Source organism: Mixophyes fleayi, chromosome 9 (assembly GCF_038048845.1).
Source record: "Mixophyes fleayi isolate aMixFle1 chromosome 9, aMixFle1.hap1, whole genome shotgun sequence".
NCBI lineage: Eukaryota > Metazoa > Chordata > Amphibia > Anura > Limnodynastidae > Mixophyes > Mixophyes fleayi.
In genome coordinates, this window is record NC_134410.1 from 55,386,973 (window position 1) to 55,407,966 (window position 20,994).

The following is a 20,994-nucleotide window of genomic DNA, read 5'->3' on the forward strand; positions in this document are numbered from 1 at the left end:
TCACAGTTTGCCTCCCATTAAATCAGATTGTTTGATATGTGCTCTGCTTGTTGGCCAAAACAGTTTAGGGGGAAGGCTTGATCAGGGCAATGAGTTCAATGCATTTACCATGGTCTTGTACCATTCCCCAGATTTTTGTCTTTCAATCATGTATCTGACTTGTTTGCAGTTCTCTTTCATTTTCATTTAAAAAAAAATTATAAATCTCTGCCACGCTGTAGGACCTCACAGAGAGAGAGAGGTAAAAGGTGCCAAATAAATCCTACTTTAATTTATTTCAAACTCAGAATCTGCATCAACAAAATGTGATGAGGGATGCATGCTTTATCAATGTCATTTATCACAGTAATTTAGACAAAAAACTATAAAGTTGAAATTAATGAAGAATGTCATCTGAAAGTAATAGGACGTACTATGCAGTGAAGATTTATGTGGTAGGCAGACAAATAAGTTCTCTTGCATAAAAAAGCAGTGTATGTATTTTCGGGGGTTACTAAATGACCCTTAGGGGAGGATTCAATTGACCGCATTGTTCGTGAAAATAACACTGCCCACTGTTACCGTTAGTACGGTAATTTTAATGCAGATTTTTGTTCACGGTTCACAGAGTTGCGAGCAAAAATCAATGTTAAAATAACCATACTAAAGGTAATAACACACAGGCCACTTTATTCTCACAAACAGCGTGGTCAATTGAATTCCCCTTTAGAGTTTTACTTAAACAGGCATGCATATATAGAAAAGAAATAGGACTGTGATACATAATTAAAGTAATGGGTCATATATTTATTTTTGATGATAGTGTTGCCTTAAATAGACTTACCTGGTAAACCCAACCATCCTGTCTCAAGACTGTGCTGAACCCTTGGTTTCCAGTTCAAAGCACCATAAAGACCATTGGGCGTATATCTCAATGAGACTCCTGTGACTACTCTTTCATATTGTATTGTACTATATATTATTGTGTAGCACATTATGAGTTAAACACTATTTAGTCCATTATCATGAAGCATAGAAGTCACATGACCACCATTGAGACTTAAGTCTGCAAACACATAAAATGGTTTCTATGGTGGAGATATAACAATTTACTATCCTTGGAGAATCACTTGAATGTACCTACAGCGTAGAAGTCATCTAATATCACAGCCAGTTCAAGCAATTTTAGGTACAAAAGGCCGACAATATAAGTCTATTTCAAGAACAGTTCTATAATGTTCTGTGCATTGCAATTTTTTTTAATTATGTCCATAAATTTGTTACTCATGTTAAGATGTATCTTTTAATTTTGGCTACTTTTTTTAATTCTCTCTCTAGGTCTTAATATATATAGTGTTGTACAATTATGTTGGAAGTATGTTTATTATTCTTTGCACTATTTGCAGTGTCAGTGCAATGTGACTTTATTAACACAGAAATCGAAAGGATCAAAATATCCAAACTATAAAAGTTTGAGAAGAAAGCGGTAAAATCCTCAAATGTGACAAATTTAACTGCATGTTTGAATGTTTAAGATTAAGTTTAGTCATATGAAATATCCATTTCATCATAAGGTCAAAAGCATTTTCAAGCTTTGCGTCTTTGTTGGGCTACCAACACCAGCCCTATGAGCTGTCTTCCTCAGACAATCTTTATTACTAAGAAAGACTGGCTTTTAATTTTTCTAGCTCCAGGACATACTGTTCTTACTTTATAATGAAAAAGTTACTTTACCTTTTGTCACTAAAAGCATTTAGCACATAAGGCAGGAAATTGTTTTAATAGAATTGCTGAAAATATGTAGATATAAAAGAACAGTTGTAAGGTATCAATTGGCTGGTTGAACCCAGTTGTGCTAAATAACTCTTTCAAGTTTTAAAGACACTGAGGAGAAGGATGTTTACTTTATTTTTCTAGTTAAGAATATAAAAATGCAAGCACATTAAATCTGTGCCAAACACATCTATTCTTAAATGAATGCACTCAAATAATTATTGTTTGGGTGATGTCATCAAAAGGAACAGCCAATAAGGAGGCTGGTTGGCATTTTTTGCCTATACTACATTAAAAGGCACACTCTGCCTTTGCCTTGATATTAGTGTAGTAAGATGGGCAGGAGTGTCTGCAGCTACAATATAATGCCCAAGGCTTAATACTTGTCACCATAGAAGTGCTATTAGCTTGAACTTAGGCAGCTTAGTTCATCATAAATGTATGGTTATAGTATGGGGAAAAACACTTATACATAAGTAAACAAGACCTGGTTAGAAAGCTAGCACTACCCAAAATATATTAGTTACAATCTTTTAAGTTTAACATTATCATCCATATACAGGACTTTGGAACTCAAGCGTGTTTGTACTGTGCTGTCCTTAGTTGAAAATGCATGTCCATATTACTATTTTAGTAAGTCACTATTCTTCAACTATATCAATTATGCCCTACTACCTTCTAAAACATGAATTTTCAGTTGTCTGTTATTTTCCTGTATATTTTTATTTGTGCTATGACTAGAGGAAAGTCCCTTAAATGTCTCAGGGCTCTGTAGCAGGCCTAGCCAAACTTGATTATTTAATCCATTGTCCAATTCAGGAGACAGCTCAGACCTTCTACAATATTAGCATTTAACAGGTCCCTATGTGGTACACTTTACTGCATATTGTACTTGACCTTTCAATAGAGAAAAATATTATGCAAAATAAAATGCATTAGAAAAATATTTTAGAAGCATTTGAATGTGCACTTATGACCATGTCAGGGTAATATTCTTGAATATTTTGTGATACAGAGATGTCTTTGAAGTTCTTGCAAATGTATCATGAAATCAGCAGGAAAATAACCTTCACAGAAACTATTCCATATCAGAAACTAGTGAAACTTAGAAAAGAGCTTTAGTTCTTGATTAAAGTACAATTGTATGTTTAAGTAGAAAGTATAAATTACAAGACATAATAGAGGAACATGCTCCCGATATTTACATAATCTTCCTTCAAATGAACTTAGATGTATATTTGAATATGTTGTGCCAAAAACTTGCTGTCACTGCAAATTTGCATCTTTTTTAGAACGTATATTGGGTCTAATGTCTTGGTACAATATATCATATATTGTCTTGATGTTTCATATATTATATATTGAACATCAAGACAACATCACAACCATTTAACATACCAAAGCACTGTTCACAATGTCAATTTGAATTAACCGACTAATACACTCTGCTCCTGCATGTATATATCTCTCTCTATATATATAACTAGATGCATCAGTTCAGTGTTTGTTTTCCTATAGTTTCTATTAGCCCTCGCATACTCAGATAAACCTCTCCAATGTCAGTATCATAGCACATAACATAAAGTTAGTCTGTTATGGTTTTACAACAACACAAATGATGTATTTTCATAATAGTAAGATATATAACTTCAATCAAAACAGATGATGTTATCGCTATAATTCTGCTTTACTAGTATTTATGTGTCATGTGTCCTCTATGACATATAGATATAAACTAGAATTTGTGAGGATACCAGGCATATGTTTAGCTCTTATGCTTACTCAGTACTATCAGGTCTCTCTGAAGGTAACCTTATTTACCTTATGTACCCGGAAGATTCACCTAGGCAAACTACTGGAAAATTGCAGGTATGTTTTATTTATATTAAATGAGAAAACACAGCATACTACACTTACAAAAGCCGGTGGGTTCACAGCACAAAGATCCTATTAAACAACCCTACCCTAGAGGGTCTATATTGAACACATCCCTTAGAGCAATGAGCTGCCACAGAGCCACATATTCTCTCCTCTACCAGCAGGATAGGGACCATGTCCAATGTATTCCCACTTTTGGCAGGTGCACAAAGTGGCAAGGTCTGTGGAGACTCCATAGATACCAGTTTCCTTAAGGATTACAGACCAGCAAAACAGGAGCCAGAACTCCTAGTCACAACTGACTCAAAATTGGGCAAACTGAATTCAGCAACATGTGCTCTTTATATAGAGCTAAAACCATCCCAGGGGTGTTTGAACAGGGTAGACAGTCTGGGAGTGGGGATGGACTGCACTGAGCCAACCAATCAGTGAGGCAATTGGCAAAGCTTTTAGGTGCATATGAAGTTCATGTACTCAATGGCTTTGCAAAGAAAGAGATATATGTTCTGTACAGCAGCACATATCTTAGCTTCAACACAGTAAATACATATTAATGTTTAGTATGAGAGGTAAATCTGTCGTAATTTGTAATTTAACAAAGAACTTTTTGTTGGAACATTTAATGCAGTCACCCAGGAAGCCCCTGGTATGAAAGAATTCAGTCATCAGGATGAAAGCTCCCCCTAATCCTTAGTGAGGAGAAGTGCTAATTTACATATGACTGTGTACAGATTTTCGCTCAAAAATACCAGTACCTAAAAAACAGTTCCTGCATTTAAAATAATATCAAAGGCATGCTGCAGCAACAGTGGGAATATATTCATTTATAGAACCCATGTAGGAACACTTACGAACAGTGTATTTTTAGCATAAATCAGGCATAGGGTAATACATTTTTAACATAAGTGTAACACTCCTTTCCCTAGCACTCTGAAAGGGGTGGTGAAATGTGTTGTCTCTCTCTCTTCAGTGCCTCCACCCAATTCTTTTACACAGTATAGTGGGATGCAGACTGTGACTGAATCCACCAGTGGTTGACTCGGGAAGACCCTTGTACCCGACCAGATTAACCCTCTGAATAATAATGGACCACACACTGTGGTTACAAACAATTAACTGGGTGTTTATTTTTAGGAAAGTAAATAGGTAAGGCAGATTACACTATGGGGAGATTCTGGATGGGATAAGTGGGACAACGGGTAAGATAATAATGAAAGGCAACAGTACAGTAAATAGTAATAACCAACAAAGAAGATGGTTGCATTCACTGGTGCTAAAACTCTCCCAAAATGCACTCGCACTGTAAAAAATATAAGTCAGCAATGATTTAACACAGTAAGCAGAGTCTTGTCATTATTAGTTTGTAAGATTAACTAAATAATGTTGGTGCACTTGCTGAAACGTTGGTAACTTGCATTAGATCTCTGATATTTGAAATGTCTCTATCTCTAACAGGTAACACAGTCTTTGATATATATATACAGATTTATGTAAGTAGGTTTAACGTGTGAAAGTAGAGGTATAGTGTTATTTTCTTAATGCAGCAATAATGGTGTCATAGTGATTGGTGTGTTACTACTTATCTCTCTCCTTTTGAATGAAGATGATGGTCATTAAGGAGAGTAAAGCATCAAACAGAAGTAAATGTTCTCCTAGACAAACCATGTTACAATGCAAGGGGTGCACATTAGTTTATTATTTTGCACATAACTTAAATACTGGCTGCTTCTTCATGTAGCACACAAATACTTGATAGCTTTAGTTTTACACTGACATTTAAAGATGATCTAGGATATGTCCTACGCCAACTATAAATCTGTCCTCACATTTTACATTTACCTCCCCCTCCAATGCAACATGGTTTTGCCCAGGTGCAGAGTTACTCCTAGTTTATGCTTTGCTTTCCTTAATGACTCAGTCCCGCTATCTTTTTCTGCAGACGCTTCTATCTCATCTTTCTCCTGCTGTCACACACACCTCAGGCTGTCAGCATCGCTTCCTGGGTCTTTTTTACTATCTTCCTGTCTCTCCTCCCAGCTCAGACTCACTGACAGAGCTGACTTCTGCTTCACACTGTGTTTCCATAACAACATGAGTAGCATAAGACAGCCTGGTAACACTTGCTATTTAGCAGTGGCTGGTGAGAGGGGATGCTAAGTGAGCTCAGCCTTTATTTGAATGCATCTTCCTGATGCCCTGCCACAAGTTGAATTCTCATGTATGACAATACAATGATGAGTCTGTTTTGTTGCATGTTGTGTTCCAAAAAATCACACTCTTTGTCAATTTTGTGAAATCTTCATATTCCAAATTGTTCTTTCAGTGGCATAGCAATAAGAGTATGAGTGATAGAAATTTGCTATATTGTCTCAAGCTGTACCGTGACTTGTTTTATCAGTTATAGGAGGCTTTCAAAAATGGGACAACTGCATAGATTCATATCTTTTATTGTATTTTAATAAATGTAACTACTATATAACGTTTTATAACAATTATTGATTTATATCAAGTTGGATTACTAGATATTTGCATTATTAGGTCAAACATTTTATGAGCGCCCAGCATTATAAAATTTCTTGACATAGAGCTTCTGCAAGAATTCAGTGCTTTCACGTGTCTAGTTGGTCCTGCATTAGATATTACACTAGGATCAAATGGACTTTATCTACGTTCTGCATCATTCCTCTCTTTACCATATCTCTACTTGCCCTTATCAGGATTCCAATTTTTAAAGCATATCTCCAGGCAAAATATTAATTGATGGAAAGCCCTTTATCCTTCCTTAGAGTAGCACCTCATGGGGCTTATCCAGTTCCCTAGAACACCCACCACTAAACTCACAATCTGTGTCTGCACTCATATATTCTGCATGTGTGATGTCGCGGATATTGAAGATGACTGTGACTCAGCTAAGATGTCCATTGAATCTAGTGGCACAAGGGAAACATGGTAGGAGACATTTAATTCAAAATGACTTTTGATAGAACATCTTCTTTAATTTGTTAATTCTGGGTTTTGCTTTTAGTTAACATCCAGGGCCAAATGTGTAAAATAGACCCAGGGCCAAATGTGTAAAATAAACCCAGGCCTAAGGAGACAGAATTACATGAACTGTAGTCTGCACAGTTGTAATCATATTACTAAGTTTGTATGTTTTTCTACATACACAAATGAGTTTTCTTTATTGTTTTTTGATATGCATCCATATTTCTGATGATGATGGAGAAACATGTGTAATAGGGGCAGTTGCCAACAAAAAGAAAATCCATAATCATTTTAATTTATTTTACGAAGTTTGCTCATGGTAAAGGATAGAGCAATTGAGCTCTGCAGCAATGGGTTTTTATTGGAGCACAGCAAAGTGGATGTATTATGAAATGATTGTTCACAATTTATATGTGAAGGTTTACTAAAAGAGACATTTCTCCTTGCCTTATTATAGCAACCTAGCTACATGGTCATATGCATGTTCCCAGAAGTGGGCTGCCCAGTGAACCTACTATATAATACTCATCACAACAAGAGTATACCATAGGTTGTAATGTACCTCCTATTCTAACACATTTGGTCATGTCTGCTACTAAATAAATAGCACATCCTGATCTTTCGTAAGTGACTAACGTATATGGGTTGATCTCCTACAGTAAGCTCCTATTGGCTGGTTTCCCTGAATTAGTAACAAGTATAACTCTAGTAGCTATAGTTTTTAAAAGGATATTTTCTCCCAAAACTAAACTGGAATTAAGTCAAATAAAATAAATTAACAACTGTTAGTCACCTGTGTTCTATCTTACCAGCTATTGGGCAGGCTCCGCATTGCTTCTAACAAGGTAGGGCTGTTTACTGGAATACAGGGGTTGTCAAGACCATTCCCATGTGGATGTCCCATTCATGAAAATGATAAACTCAAGGAGCTTTGACAAACCCAAACAAACTCACAGAAGGAGGATAGAGGATCTCCTACTCAGGCCATTAGATGTGTCAAATCCAACAAATACATTACCAGATGCAACAAGACCTGTCATCACTGAAGGCACAGGTAAGTAACATCTGGGGGTCAATGTATCAAGCTGAGAGTTTTCCAATGGGTTTGAAAAGTGGAGATGTGCCTATAGCAACCAATAAGATTCTAGCTATCATTTTGTAGAATGTACTAAATAAATGATAGCTATAATTTGATTGGTTTTTCAAACCCGCCGGAAAACTCTCAGCTTGATACATTTACCCCCTGGCATTTTATCTCACATAGTTCAAACCAAAACAATTTTTTTAGTGCTGGGTGGAATCAGTTTTAAGGACAATGACTATGCTCAGCATCTGGAAAGGGAAAAGCGTAAAGATAACATAAGTCAATGAAAATTAGTCAGATACCAGTATGTGTCAGGGATTTCTTTAGCTAGTATTTTGGAACTAATATATTTGTATTAGTGCATTTTGTTTTACAAAGACAGCAACAAATGATAGTTTTCACATAGTAAATTTTCTGCAGTTACAGAACACCCAGAAACCTACTTCAAAAGTGTATGGGCACCAAATAAGAGAACTTTACGCAAAGGCACAGTTATAAGGTCTAGAAACAAATGAGTGTGGAGTTTACAATGCACAGGCATAGGGAGCAAACATTGTTTTAGACCACATTAACATGTCTATTTTTGATGACTTTCATCAAAACGTGTATGTGAGGAAATAAAGCCATATTTGCAATCATGTACACAAATGGGCTGTGTAATTAACTGTTATTTTATCTCGCACTGTCTGTCATAAAGGTCCCATTATATTGTCTTTGTGAGTTGCAGGCAGAGAAGACTGCTAGCCATGGTCTCCGCACACATATTGCAGTCTAACAAGTAGTTAAATGTGTATAAATCCTGAAAAATTATTTCTTCCTTATACTCTTTTAAAACCTTATTTGAACCTATTTTGACAGTTGTTTGAATCCTCCTGAGATTCATTTGCTGTCTCTGTGGTGTAACCTCATCCAGTCCTGCATGTGGAGCACAAGATAATCACAAAATGCAGGGTGCCCAGTCTATCTGATTGTGGATGACCTGGTGATAGCTGAAATGTAGTAATAAAAATAAGGGCCAAAAGTAAAAGTAGTGCTGTAAAGAGTAAATAACGAACAGTTTCTTCTCAGATGATAAGTAAATGAGAAATTGGCACTTGATGAAATAACTTTTTACTTTTGAGTTCCACAGAGGAAACTTAACACCCACAACTAAAACAAACCTCTTCATTTTGCAGGGACCTTCCTATAGGCAGTTGGAAGTGCCTGAGGCCTGGCCTTTGGGATGTTAAGACCTTGCCTTCTCTTGCCTTTACTCACAGTACCATGCAGACATGCTGCCTGCAATCTAATTTTTATAGTCGTTTTTAAGCTCTTATGTGCCAATGGGCATGCTGATAAAGAATTCTAGCCTGAAATCAGTTTAAGAGCAGATTTAAAGTCACAATAAATTAAATTATTTTAGCAAAACTGTGATCACTTTAATTTACTGACGGATCAGTGTGCATATCTAAACATCCATTTACAATGATTCAATCCACATTGAAAAGCTAAGTGGAAATTATAGCAATCGCCGTTATCAGGATACATTATTCACTTCTCACACATACATATTGTATAACACTTGCACTGCAACTTATATAATATTTCAGGACTTTAAAAATGTAAACATTAAACATGTTTTATTCCTTGCATTCAGTCACTGAACCCACCAAGGTTAATTCAGATGATTTCTAATCTCTTTAAGTTTGTTCCTTCCAGGCTTTCAAATGCAGAAATCAGTTTCTATTTGGTTTACCAGTGTATATGGAAGGCTGGCCAGGGGGCAATGAGCCAATGCTCTAATACAAAAGGACCAATCTTTGGGCTTGCCTCCTGAGTTTCATGATGCCAGTCTTCCCCTGAGCACTAAGCAACTCCAGTAAATAACTAAAACTTTTGTTTTATTATGACTCATAAGAAAAATGTAGCATTTGTTGTATGCAAAGACATATTTGAACACTCAGTTAGATTTGAACATTCCGTTAGAGTATATGCTTTGGAAGGCAAGACTTTTTGAGCTTGTAGACTATGCTTCTAGTATTCGGATTTATTAATATATTCTTCTTTGGTGTGCTATGTTATGCAGGTGCTCTTAAAGTGCTGCATTCCTAAACAAATAAATGCATATATACACAAAAACTACCAAGGCATTATGTACAATTTTAAACTTGTTAAGAGCCCGCCTCAAATTTCGAGATTTGTCCCTGGAAGTTCTGTGTCCCAAACAAGTTGTAGTTCTCTAACATAGTAACCTATTTCTTATTGCAGCCCCATCATGATTATAAGTAAGACTTTTTATTGCCACTTATCACCTTCACCATCATCATCATTACCATTTATTTATATAGCGCCACTGATTCCGCAGTGCTGTACAGAGAACTCATTCACATCAGACCCTGACCCATTGGAGCTCCCTAACGCACACACACATAGACAGAGAGAAAGACTAGGGTCAATTTTGAAAGCAGCCAATTGACCTACCAGTATGTTTTTAGAGTGTGGGAGGAAACCGGAGCACCCGCAGGAAACCCATGCAAACACGGGGAGAACATACAAACTCCTCACAGATAAGGCCATGGTCGGGAATTGATCTCAAGACCCCAATGCTGTAAGGCAAAAGTGCTAACCACTTAGCCACCGAGCTGCCTCACCTTATCAATTTTGTCATTTAAACGCTACCTGATTACTTTTTAGCATAATGGCATGAATCAAAGAGGATTTCCACTTTTTTTTCTTTATTTGCTATCTTATTATTCATTTATTTGCTATCAATCGACTTACTGTATTGTTGAAATATTATTACTGAATTGTTGTAGCGCTCATGCAGGCAGGGAATTATGCCAAGTGATAACGTGTTGTATTGTATTGAATTTAACCTATAGAACACAACCTGAGTTCATGTCTACCATGGTTTGCAATTATTATGACTGAAGTGCCTTAACATATATTAGATATTCTTAATAAATAATATATATTTTTGTGTGCAGATGTTTTTACTAACTGGGATTTGTAGCCATTACTTTGCTATATGTCAATGATGGCTCATAAATTCCACATACAGGGGCCATTCTGGGGTCATGGAACAATTGAAATAATTGATTCTCTGCAGAACTTAATATGGTCTCACTTGGAAAGAACATGTTATGCTTAAATTCAGTTAACTGGTTCAGGGCTAGCAATCCATAGTTAATAAACACATATTTCATTTTACCAGTTAAGTATGACACTTTTGTTTTATTTTATGAGCTGAGCTAACATTATCCTATTTGTAAAGGCTGTCATTTTTATTTGTGGAGTTGACAGCATACTTTTTTAGAAATGATAACTTAAACTAAAAATCAACATTTTACATTATTGCATCCTGTATGTGTATGTTGTGAGTAACCTTATACTGTGCTACTTACCTTATGAAACTAGTGCAGAGGAAAAGAGAGGTTTTACCCATAGTAACCAATAAAATCTAAATTAGATTTTCTAACGCAAGCAAATATCTGATTGGTTGTTATGAGTAAATTCACCTTTTTTTTCTTTCATGAGTTTTCAGCAATTGCAACTCACAACATTCCAACTTTTGGTATCGTAACAGTCAGAGACATGAATAGCAACTCTGAAGCACTTGCCCATGCCTAAGCCCCTCTTTCACCCCTGAAATCACTCTTGCACTGCTGCACACGACAGCGGCATGTGTGTGCGGCATACGCTCACCGGTTCTCCTAAACCAGAACAGTACTGAACCTGGCTAGTTGGGAGGTATGCATAAATTGTACCCATATGTATTCCCTATGTTTTATGCTAAACAGTGGAGTGGGCAGAGTTTGGGCAGGCGGGCTTATTTTCTCCCGCTTTTGGGATTATGAATGCGGGGAGCTATATAGCGATAGTGTTCTATTGTAAGTTATTATAGAGATTACAAGTCACATGGTAGTATTAGGATGAGTAGTCAAAGTGGGCTGGTATACAGTTGAATTCCATACCGCCACTTAACCTACTACCTCCATTGTAAAACTATCAAATTCCATTCACTTACATTTTCCATAACAGCATTTCTAAATTTCCATGCCGCCACTTATACATTTCCATTTCGACCACTGACTATGATCACATAATGGCAGAAATTTGCAAGTCTATTTGTACTTATATAGTTAGGTCACTTGTAACATCTGTAATAAGAATACAATTTTTACAGCTATTATTTACAGGCATATTCATATATTTGCATCACTTGTGTATTATATTATATTATGTCTATTGTTGGTATAAAATGCTGGTTAGTGGTTTGCAAACTCCCTTTTCAGTTTTTGTTTTACTTTTTTGCCATTACCACTTCCTCATATTGTTTTTTTAACACCATATTTGAACCTATTTTGACAGTTGTTTGAATCATCCTGAGAGTTATCAGCTATCTCTGCGGTATAGCCTCATCCAGTCCTGCATGTGGAGCATAAGATGATCACAAAATGCAGTGTGCCTGGTCTATCTGATTGTGAATGACCATTCTACATTGTTGTCATCATTTAACAGTAAATGTGTAATTATTGGTAAACCATAGTACAGCTCTACTGTAAATTATTACAGAGGTTGCAGGTCACATGACCGTTTTAGGATCCATTAAGTACATCAGATCTCATAAATAATAAGAAAACAGTTTGGGCAAATATTATTTACATGAGTGTATACATATATTTTCATCATTTGTGTAATATATGATGTCCATTGCTGCTATAAAATATTCGCTAGGGATCTGAGAACTCTGTATTCAGTTTCTGTTTGACAGTTACATTACCCCTCACAAACATGATACAATTGGGGGCTGAATGAAGCAATCGGGAACAAAAATAAATAATATGTCACCTCATACTCTGCAGCCGCTAACAAGGATCCCTATAACAACAGAAATGGGCTGTGGTCCATGGAACAAATGTAACTGACTTAACAAATTCGGAGCAAATCACTGTTGTATTTCAGATCAGCACCCACAAGATCATCTGAATTCCATTTTTTTAGGCTGGTTGGCAGAATAGTTCAGTGAACCAACCCTCTCGGAATCCATTCATGACTAATACCTAGATATAAGAAACCTCATACAGTCTATTTGTTTCATTATTTGTCCCTTTTCATCTGTCACCATTCTTTTTCTGTCATTTTATTTTTAAAATAACTGGTATTCTGTACAAAGACAGATTCATCAGGCATTTTCATACTTTAAAAGATTGTTATTGTTGCTTTGGGGTGAGTGATAAAAGTGAATACATAAACAATTGCAAAGTCCCCCACACATATCATCCCTTCATGCTTTAGGTATACCAATGCAGGAATGATATTCTTCCTTAGCTAACGTATTACACAATAACTGAAATTAAATCTTGACAATGGTTAATGCTGTGATTCCTCAGGGCATGTTAGAGGGAAAGAAAGCACTAAAATATTCCAATTCACTGATCACGGACCTTGCCGTCTTAGTTTCCATGACAGTATTCAAATTAAAAAATGTTTCAATATGAAGAAATTTTACTGCTTTCTTTAATAATATGGTATTACTTAGCATTCTTAAATGCTTATTCAGTAACATACTATAAATATCATAATTTTAATTGTAGTGTTGTGAGCCACAGAACCTATTTCGTCATTATACACCAGGTTGGACTAGTGCTAGTTAATGCTTGAATGGTTACTATATTTAGGTTACAGAAGACTTTGCTGTTTATAGTGTTATACAGTAAACTTCTAAATGTATGTTGTTGATGTTTATACTATTACCTTTGATCTTTTGTTGTGTGGTTATTGTACTATTTGATATAACATTGCAACGTCTAGCAATGCCATTCTAGTTTTTATTTTATTACTATAATACACTGGGGATGTAAGGATGTATGTGGAAGATGAAAATTAAGAGTACTCTGCATTTTCAGCATTAAGCTAAAACCTTTCCAATCTATCATCTATCCCACCAACCACTAGAACCATATTGGCTTAAGAAATTAGACCCAACCAGGAAAACAGTAACGGTTATTGCACACAATTGATTATTACTACTCTTAAGTACTCTTTAATAATAATTTCTAGTTATGTCAGCATTGCTCTGCTTTCAACTGTTCTCCTTCAGAAACTCGGCAAGCACCGCGGCTTTCGATCAATATCCCACATGTAAGACTTTCCCATTAAGAAACAAAAATTCAATAAATTTGCTTTCTAAAGCTGGGCGGTGGATTAAATGTACGTGTCGGATGGCATCTCATTAACCTTAGTGCATATACAGAAATATTGGATAGCAGAAAGCCACTAGACTGGAGGACTCTATATCTACATTAAGTGACTCGTTACTCCAGCTAGATAAAATAACTGGCAGGACTCACAGTTCTGTGCTTTATGCAGAGAAATATCTGACATTCACTTTTTTCATCTTTATCTTTTTTCATTCTTTTCTCAAAGTTCTTTGATTGATCTAACGTACCTTGAAATATGTGAAGTCATTGTAGTTTAAGTGATATATAGTTCACAGTAAGCTGCCCAATCATTAAAGGTAGTTTTGTGTCGTAGGTAGTGTGCTATATTTTTGAATCCCACATTATTGTAAATTATATTTCAAACTAACTTGCCCAACTGTTCACATACTACTTTTATATTTTAACGTACCTACAATAATTCAGATTTTCTTTGTACAATCCCAATTTTTGCTACCAAAAAAGAGCATTTTAGCCAGTTTTGCTTTTTGGGCAGATCTGTGTGTGATTTGAGCAGATTAAGGGCGTGACTAACATTGTCCCAATTTTTGGAACTGAAATATTGAGTGATATGTTCTATTTAACTAAATGCGTGCTGCTTTTCCCTGAATCATTCAAATGTCATGTTGACTCCTACATTAACACCTGAGTAATTTTGACCAGCCCTTTTTAAAAAAAAGCATGACCCCTAATGATCGCAATATATTTTAATACAAGTATATCACAATTATATACTGCCTCCTGATGAAGCTTGTTTGCGTAAACACGTTTTGGACTGCATTTTTTTCCAAATGTGATTCTTTTTCATTTACATGTCTTCTTTAATTGTTAGCTTTAGCAATTATATGTGGTTTATAGTTACTCTATACATAATCTATATCTGTGGTAGCAATCGTACACAATATTTGTATGATGACTATATCATACTTGCCCACTACCAGAAGTCTCCTGGAATGTCTGAGACACTCACAAATTCTGGGTATGTCTCCTGGACTCCTGGGAGAACAGCAAAGCCTCCCACATTCTGCCCGTTGGGAGGCAAAATTACATGATTTTCCATGAATCGCGCCATTTTGGCCCTGCCCCCGCGATGAAATAGTCCATTTGTCACTGGGGGTGGGGCCAAAATGACAAGATTCACTGTGCCCCGCCCCCTTTTGACCTACCATCACACCCCCACTCCGGGATCTCCTGCAGGCCTACTATTCAAAGTTGGGGCAAGCATGGACTATATCAGTGAGTGTATTTTGTTGTGGTGCAATATTTTGAATTCTTTTTGTTCCAGTTCATTGCCTCTGATGCATATCAACACATTTGAAAACTTAGATTTGTTTCAATGTGAGCATTTTAGAAATGCAATGAGATGATGTTTCTCCATGCATTTGGATTGAACAAGATGCATATATAAGCAAAAACATGGATTGAAAGCATTTGTTAACACATCAAATGCAGATCAAACCTATTACATAAATGCAATGTGGTTTGTAGCATTTTTACTTGCATTAAACATGCATTAAATATACCCTTTAATGCAAAAAAAAAAGGATAATATAGGTCACCTCAGAGTATTGTTAATGCAATTCCCCCCTTTTATTTCTTATAGGATCTAGCAATTGACATACTCAATTATCCAAACTCCATTAATAAATTCAGTTGTATTAATAGTTAACATCTTTAAAATAAAAATATGTTTATTATATCAGAAACTCAAAATACCTTTGTACTATTTTGTGGGGCATATTCAATTACCTTCCGGGAACGCGTCTGCGCGCGGCTGTCTCTTTCCTGATACTGCTAAACCGCAGATTTACCTTTGCACCCCATGGGTTGCGAAGGTATATATGCGATGTGGCGGTACCGTAATTGCAGTTTATGTCGCGCGGCCACGCAATCCCGGAAGCTAATTGAATATGCCCCTATGAGATTTATAGAACATCTATGTTGGTGTTAAAACAATTTTGTTTATATGATTGAATATGTTACATAAAATAAGCATGTTTCTTCTTTTTATATGAGATGGTTTTTCTGTCTATATGTTGTCGCCTATTGGAGATATTGTCATTGTCCATAATAACTCCAGGTTTATAAGAAGCAGTGTATAGTGATTTAAAGTGGAACAAGCTACTGGAGCTGGCATGTTTAATGTTACATTGTCGACAAGCAAAGAAATTGCAAGGATATCAGCCATGTATTTACCACAGCAGACTGTTTTCACCTTTGTGCATTTAGTATTGTAATATAAAAAAATCAAATTACCGTGGTCTCCTGAAGAGGCACAGAACAATACTACCCACGATGATGATTATGGCAGCTTCCACTCAGCAAAGATTGAGATTGTAAAACTGATGTGTGTATCTCTAAACTTCATGGACAGAAATAAATCCCTTTACAGGTTACCTCTATTTTTTATTTTTTAAGCATTTTCTTTTCGTCTGTTTGATTCCACTTTAATGAACAGCAGATAAATCCCTAAGCAGTAGTGTAAACATTTGCAGGAACATTGTGATTTTCTCATCAAAAAACTTAAAATAATGTGTAGTCAGACAAGAGTTAAACTCTTCTGATATGTCACTTCTATTTTCATTAGTTGCAAAAACATATGTACCTTTAGTTCGAGCAAATGCATTACCTTTTTATAGAGGTAGTACAATATTTAATTGCTAAGAATGTGCTTTAGAGTGTGTGTTTGCTAATGAAGTTCATAAAAGATATTATAACAAAAGAATTAATGATCAATTGAAGCTGGCTAATGATTACTGACGCAGTGCTATGCATACTGATGACTCTCTATGTCACTTTGAGCCTTTTCTTTATATTGCAGGCATTTTCTCTTCAAACATGGATCTGGTACGTCTCCAATCTTCAGTGCCGCCAGCCAGAATTACCCTTTAACTTCAAATACAGTTTACTCTCCACCTCCGAGACCTTTGCCCAGGAGCACCTTCTCAAGACCTGCCTTCACGTTTAACAAATCATACCGGTGTTGTAACTGGAAATGCACAGCTTTGAGTGCTACAGCAATTACAGTAACACTGGCACTGCTACTAGCATACGTTATCGGTAAGAGTCCTGTTCCTTTTCTTCACTATTAAGTTCATTTGAGTAACAAAAAATAAAATATATTAATACATCACACTGCAATCACCCCTAGCCCTTTATGTAATAGTATAGTAAAATGATATAATTTCTGTTTTACTTCTTATCGTGTTAACCCTTTCACTGTCGTGAATCCATGTCTAAATTGCTCCACAGGAGGCCCCACATTTTTTGTGCCGATTTCCATGTGAATAACTTCTTTTCTCTTTTTTTTACTATACCAAAGAATATTTTATATCGATTTTTTTTTATTTAGGGCTTTCTTTTAGTACATAGTGAATGTACTTTTTGCATACTTGCCTACTCTCCCAGAATTTCCGGGAGTCTCCCGTATTTGTTCTCTCAGATGTGATGGGGGAGGGCGTAATGGCGCGATTGCATCAGCAAGCCCAGCCCTTTGCTTTGAAAATGCTGTGAATTTTAGCATTTCTTAGCAGGGAGCGGAGCGACACAATGGCGTAGTCTATTGTGTTGGCAATTTGGAAAGTATGACTTTTTGTGATTGTTTTCTTAGCTATTTTCACGCAATTAATTCAACCCAAGTAATATACTTCTTATTTTATAGTGGGATGTCCAACTTTTATAAGGATTTCAAATATGTGTGCTTTATTAGAGGTTTTGTGGATGTTTTGGGCCATAACATTTCTATGTAAAACATGTTTGCGTTTCTGTGATTTATTTTTCCTCTTTTATAATACTTTTTTATCTGTAATCATTTTTATTTTTATATTTTACTGCTTTATTATTTTTTTAAACCTTAATCTAGTAAAGCACATGTTAACATCTGTGCTAGGAACACTGTGGTAGGCATGAGAAAATTTTCATACAGGAAACACAAGTGATCGTGTCAGTGATGTTGTCTGCCTGACATCGGGGGCTGATTGTGACACACGTGGACAGCAATCTCTATAAGACGCTATTTACAAGTCAAGCAGGTGGTGTCTCCTAGTTCTGTTAAGTTCTGAGCTGCAGCCAATGACCATAGCTTGGAATGTTGAGGGAGCTAATGACTATCAATGTAGTATTTGTATCATTGGCACCTTAAGTGTGAAACAGACATCAACCCTATGTCAATGGCACTGAAAAGGTTTAAGCTGTTGATGTCAGATCCATTTTTATTGGCCTTGTAAAAAGTGGTGTCACTCATTTTAACAGGCAGGTCTTGCAATATTTGTAACAATTTTCAGAATAGTGATCAAAAATTGGGTAAAGGAAAAAGATACAGGGCTACGAAATGTTGCTGTTCTAAGTACTATGAAATGAGAAGAAGCAGCATAAACGCCATTCTTTCTCTACATCGTCCATTACCTATTTTCTTGCAGTTGGACCTGTTTTATGAATGCACACAATGATTTGCATCACAGGCCTGCACTAAAAATTTGTGGAGGAATATTTGCTGCAGATGATGGGTGGGTTTGGCTAAGGCATTACTTTACACAGAGTAAGTGCTACAATGTATGTGATTTATGAGCACAAATGAACAAATAACATTTATTTTTGTAGATGTGGATATGATAATTACTGTACTGCAAAAGGTGGAGGTGGTGTATTTGTGCCAGATTATTCAGGTGTCTCCAGAGCCTCTCAGTTCCTGCACGAATACCGCCCGCTCCACAGTGTGGTAACTGGTACTCTGCAAATCTTCTCAATGAGTTGCATTGTATAAGCAGTACATGAGATTGTGATAGTAAAGAATACTATGAAGTAAGGTGTTTGCTATTGCAGACATGTACATTCCAGTACCAGGCACATTTGAGCAAACGATAATGCACTGAGCCTCCTCAGTATCAAGGTTATAAATGATCCCCAGAAAGTAAGTGACCATGATCAAGGCCGTTTAATTGCATCCATTAATTTAATATCGTTTAATATACTCTAACCCTAATTTATTTTTTATATAATTGTACTTGCATAGGTAAATGTAGGTAGACACATTGTCTATTTTTTATTTCATGTCTACCAAGCAAGTATAGTGTGGTGAGCAATACTTTGTGTTCGTACAATGCTATGAGATCTTTTTTCAGGCCCCAAAGCTTATTGACCCTGTAGACCTGTTGTGTTCTATTCTCCTCAGCGGTTTACTGCCAATATCTGCCTTCAATAAAAGGCTGATTCCACACTTTCAGAAGAGATAATTGAAAATGATGAAATACCACATGTTACATGTGTTCAAATGGTCCGATGAGTCAGTGGGTTCCACAATGTGGCTAAATGGTTGAGCCCCTACATATTAACCACATACTGCATTTTTGAAGTTCACAGGGGAGGTGTTGCCTAAAATAGATCCACCCAAAGAGTACAGAGGATCTTTTAGTACATAAGGTACATAAAATACATATATCAGGTGACCCCATGAATCCATGAAGTACAATTTAGTAAAATTTAAAAAATGTACTACGTACCATTGTGTACTACGTTTTGGATGTAATTAGCATTAAACTATGAATAATGTGAAGACTCAGGAACCAATAATTCCTGTATTAAATTTAAACTGTCTAAATATTTTGCTTATCTATAGTAACAATATGGTAACAACACTTAAACATACCCCCCTTATATAGAATCACACACAAAAAAAGTGCCAAACATAGTGTAGTATGATCAAATAGATTTAAAGAAACAGTGATGTGTTTTAATCAATATCCACGTACCAAAGGAGATTAGATATAAAGCTTATCTGAGATATCCCTCTTATTCAAGTATTTGAATGAAGATTCTCCTAAAAAAGTGCTGTATTGCTGATAAAAAAAGATAGGGAATATAATAGTGTAGTATATTTGCAAATGGTATATATATTCAAATATTGCAGCTAGATATGCATATAGAATGAACTATACAAAAGAGACTTTGACAAAGATCCAGATTCAAATAAAAAATAGTTTTTAATAAACATAAAATGATAATACATTAAGCGTATATTCAAGTTAAAAACAACAAGCTAATCTGTAAGGAGTCCCAACAAGGTCTTGTGAATAAGGAGACATCCCTGGCCAAGGAAGTCTCAACTTCAATATGGAAAAATCCAGCTGTGCAGCAAAGTTCCAGATGTTACCCGATGCGTTTCGTCGAGTGACTTCTTCAGGAGGTGCATTCCAGATAAATGAAAGTCGTGGGTATAAATAGTCCTTTCCACTAGGCATCTCCAGCTCATATTAAGAACTTTTGAATGCTGCAGGCAACGTTGAAACTGACGAGCAGTAAACCAAAGCAAATGAAACACAGGTCTATTCACTTACATAATTTTTCATACTATCAAAGTTAAAGAATTTTTACCAAGTGTTAAGAATGAGCATTAAACATTTAATACTAATGCCTGTACAGGGCCAAATGCCCACTGATTTATTGAAAGCTAGAAGTGAGTATATATTTCTTTCCATATATTTTATACTTTACAATATAACTTCTACATACACTAGGCATTTAAATCAGAATTTTTCCTGATCATTTAATGCATTATAAATCTGTTTAATGATAAACCGTTCAGATCAACCACATACAAGGCATCAGGGAATATCTCTTTTCTGCATCAACTATCATTACACACACAGCAGTGAGTTCCATTCATCATGTGTTATAATGTGCATGGACTGCACGATTCAGTGTCAAAGAGGCAACAGTATCATAGACCAATTTGTCATGTGAAGCCAATTTTACTTCTGTAAAGGAAAATGAGACTAATTAGATATCTTTAGGTCCTTTGATGAAAATCATACTCGCTTGGTATTATTATTCATACTGATCCTTTTATATCTCAATTTGTCCATGAATTGCCAAGACCCAGCAGGACTGTTTGAATGGGCTGTAAACAGACTGGCCAGAGTGAGGAGCAGCTCGAGAGCAGTAACAATCACTAAGGGCATCCATTGTATTTTACACTATGCCAAATATTATAATAATTTTTGAGTGGGAGCAGTCTGAAAATAAAAGTATCAGAGGTAGTATCGTTGGACATTTTAATTAGTATAGCATATCATTAAATCTTTTGAAGCTGAAACATTG

General features: G+C 35.9%; 1 protein-coding gene across 2 annotated transcripts in view; it reads left to right on the top strand.

Moving 5' to 3' along the window:
* TENM1 (teneurin transmembrane protein 1) overlaps positions 1-20,994 on the top strand; it is a 476,767-nt gene that overhangs the window by 234,218 nt on the left and 221,555 nt on the right. For both annotated transcript variants that reach the window (XM_075184364.1, XM_075184365.1), the window contains one exon: positions 16,721-16,959. In XM_075184364.1, coding sequence (XP_075040465.1) covers positions 16,721-16,959 — 239 coding nt within the window. The remainder of the gene's footprint in view (positions 1-16,720; positions 16,960-20,994) is intronic.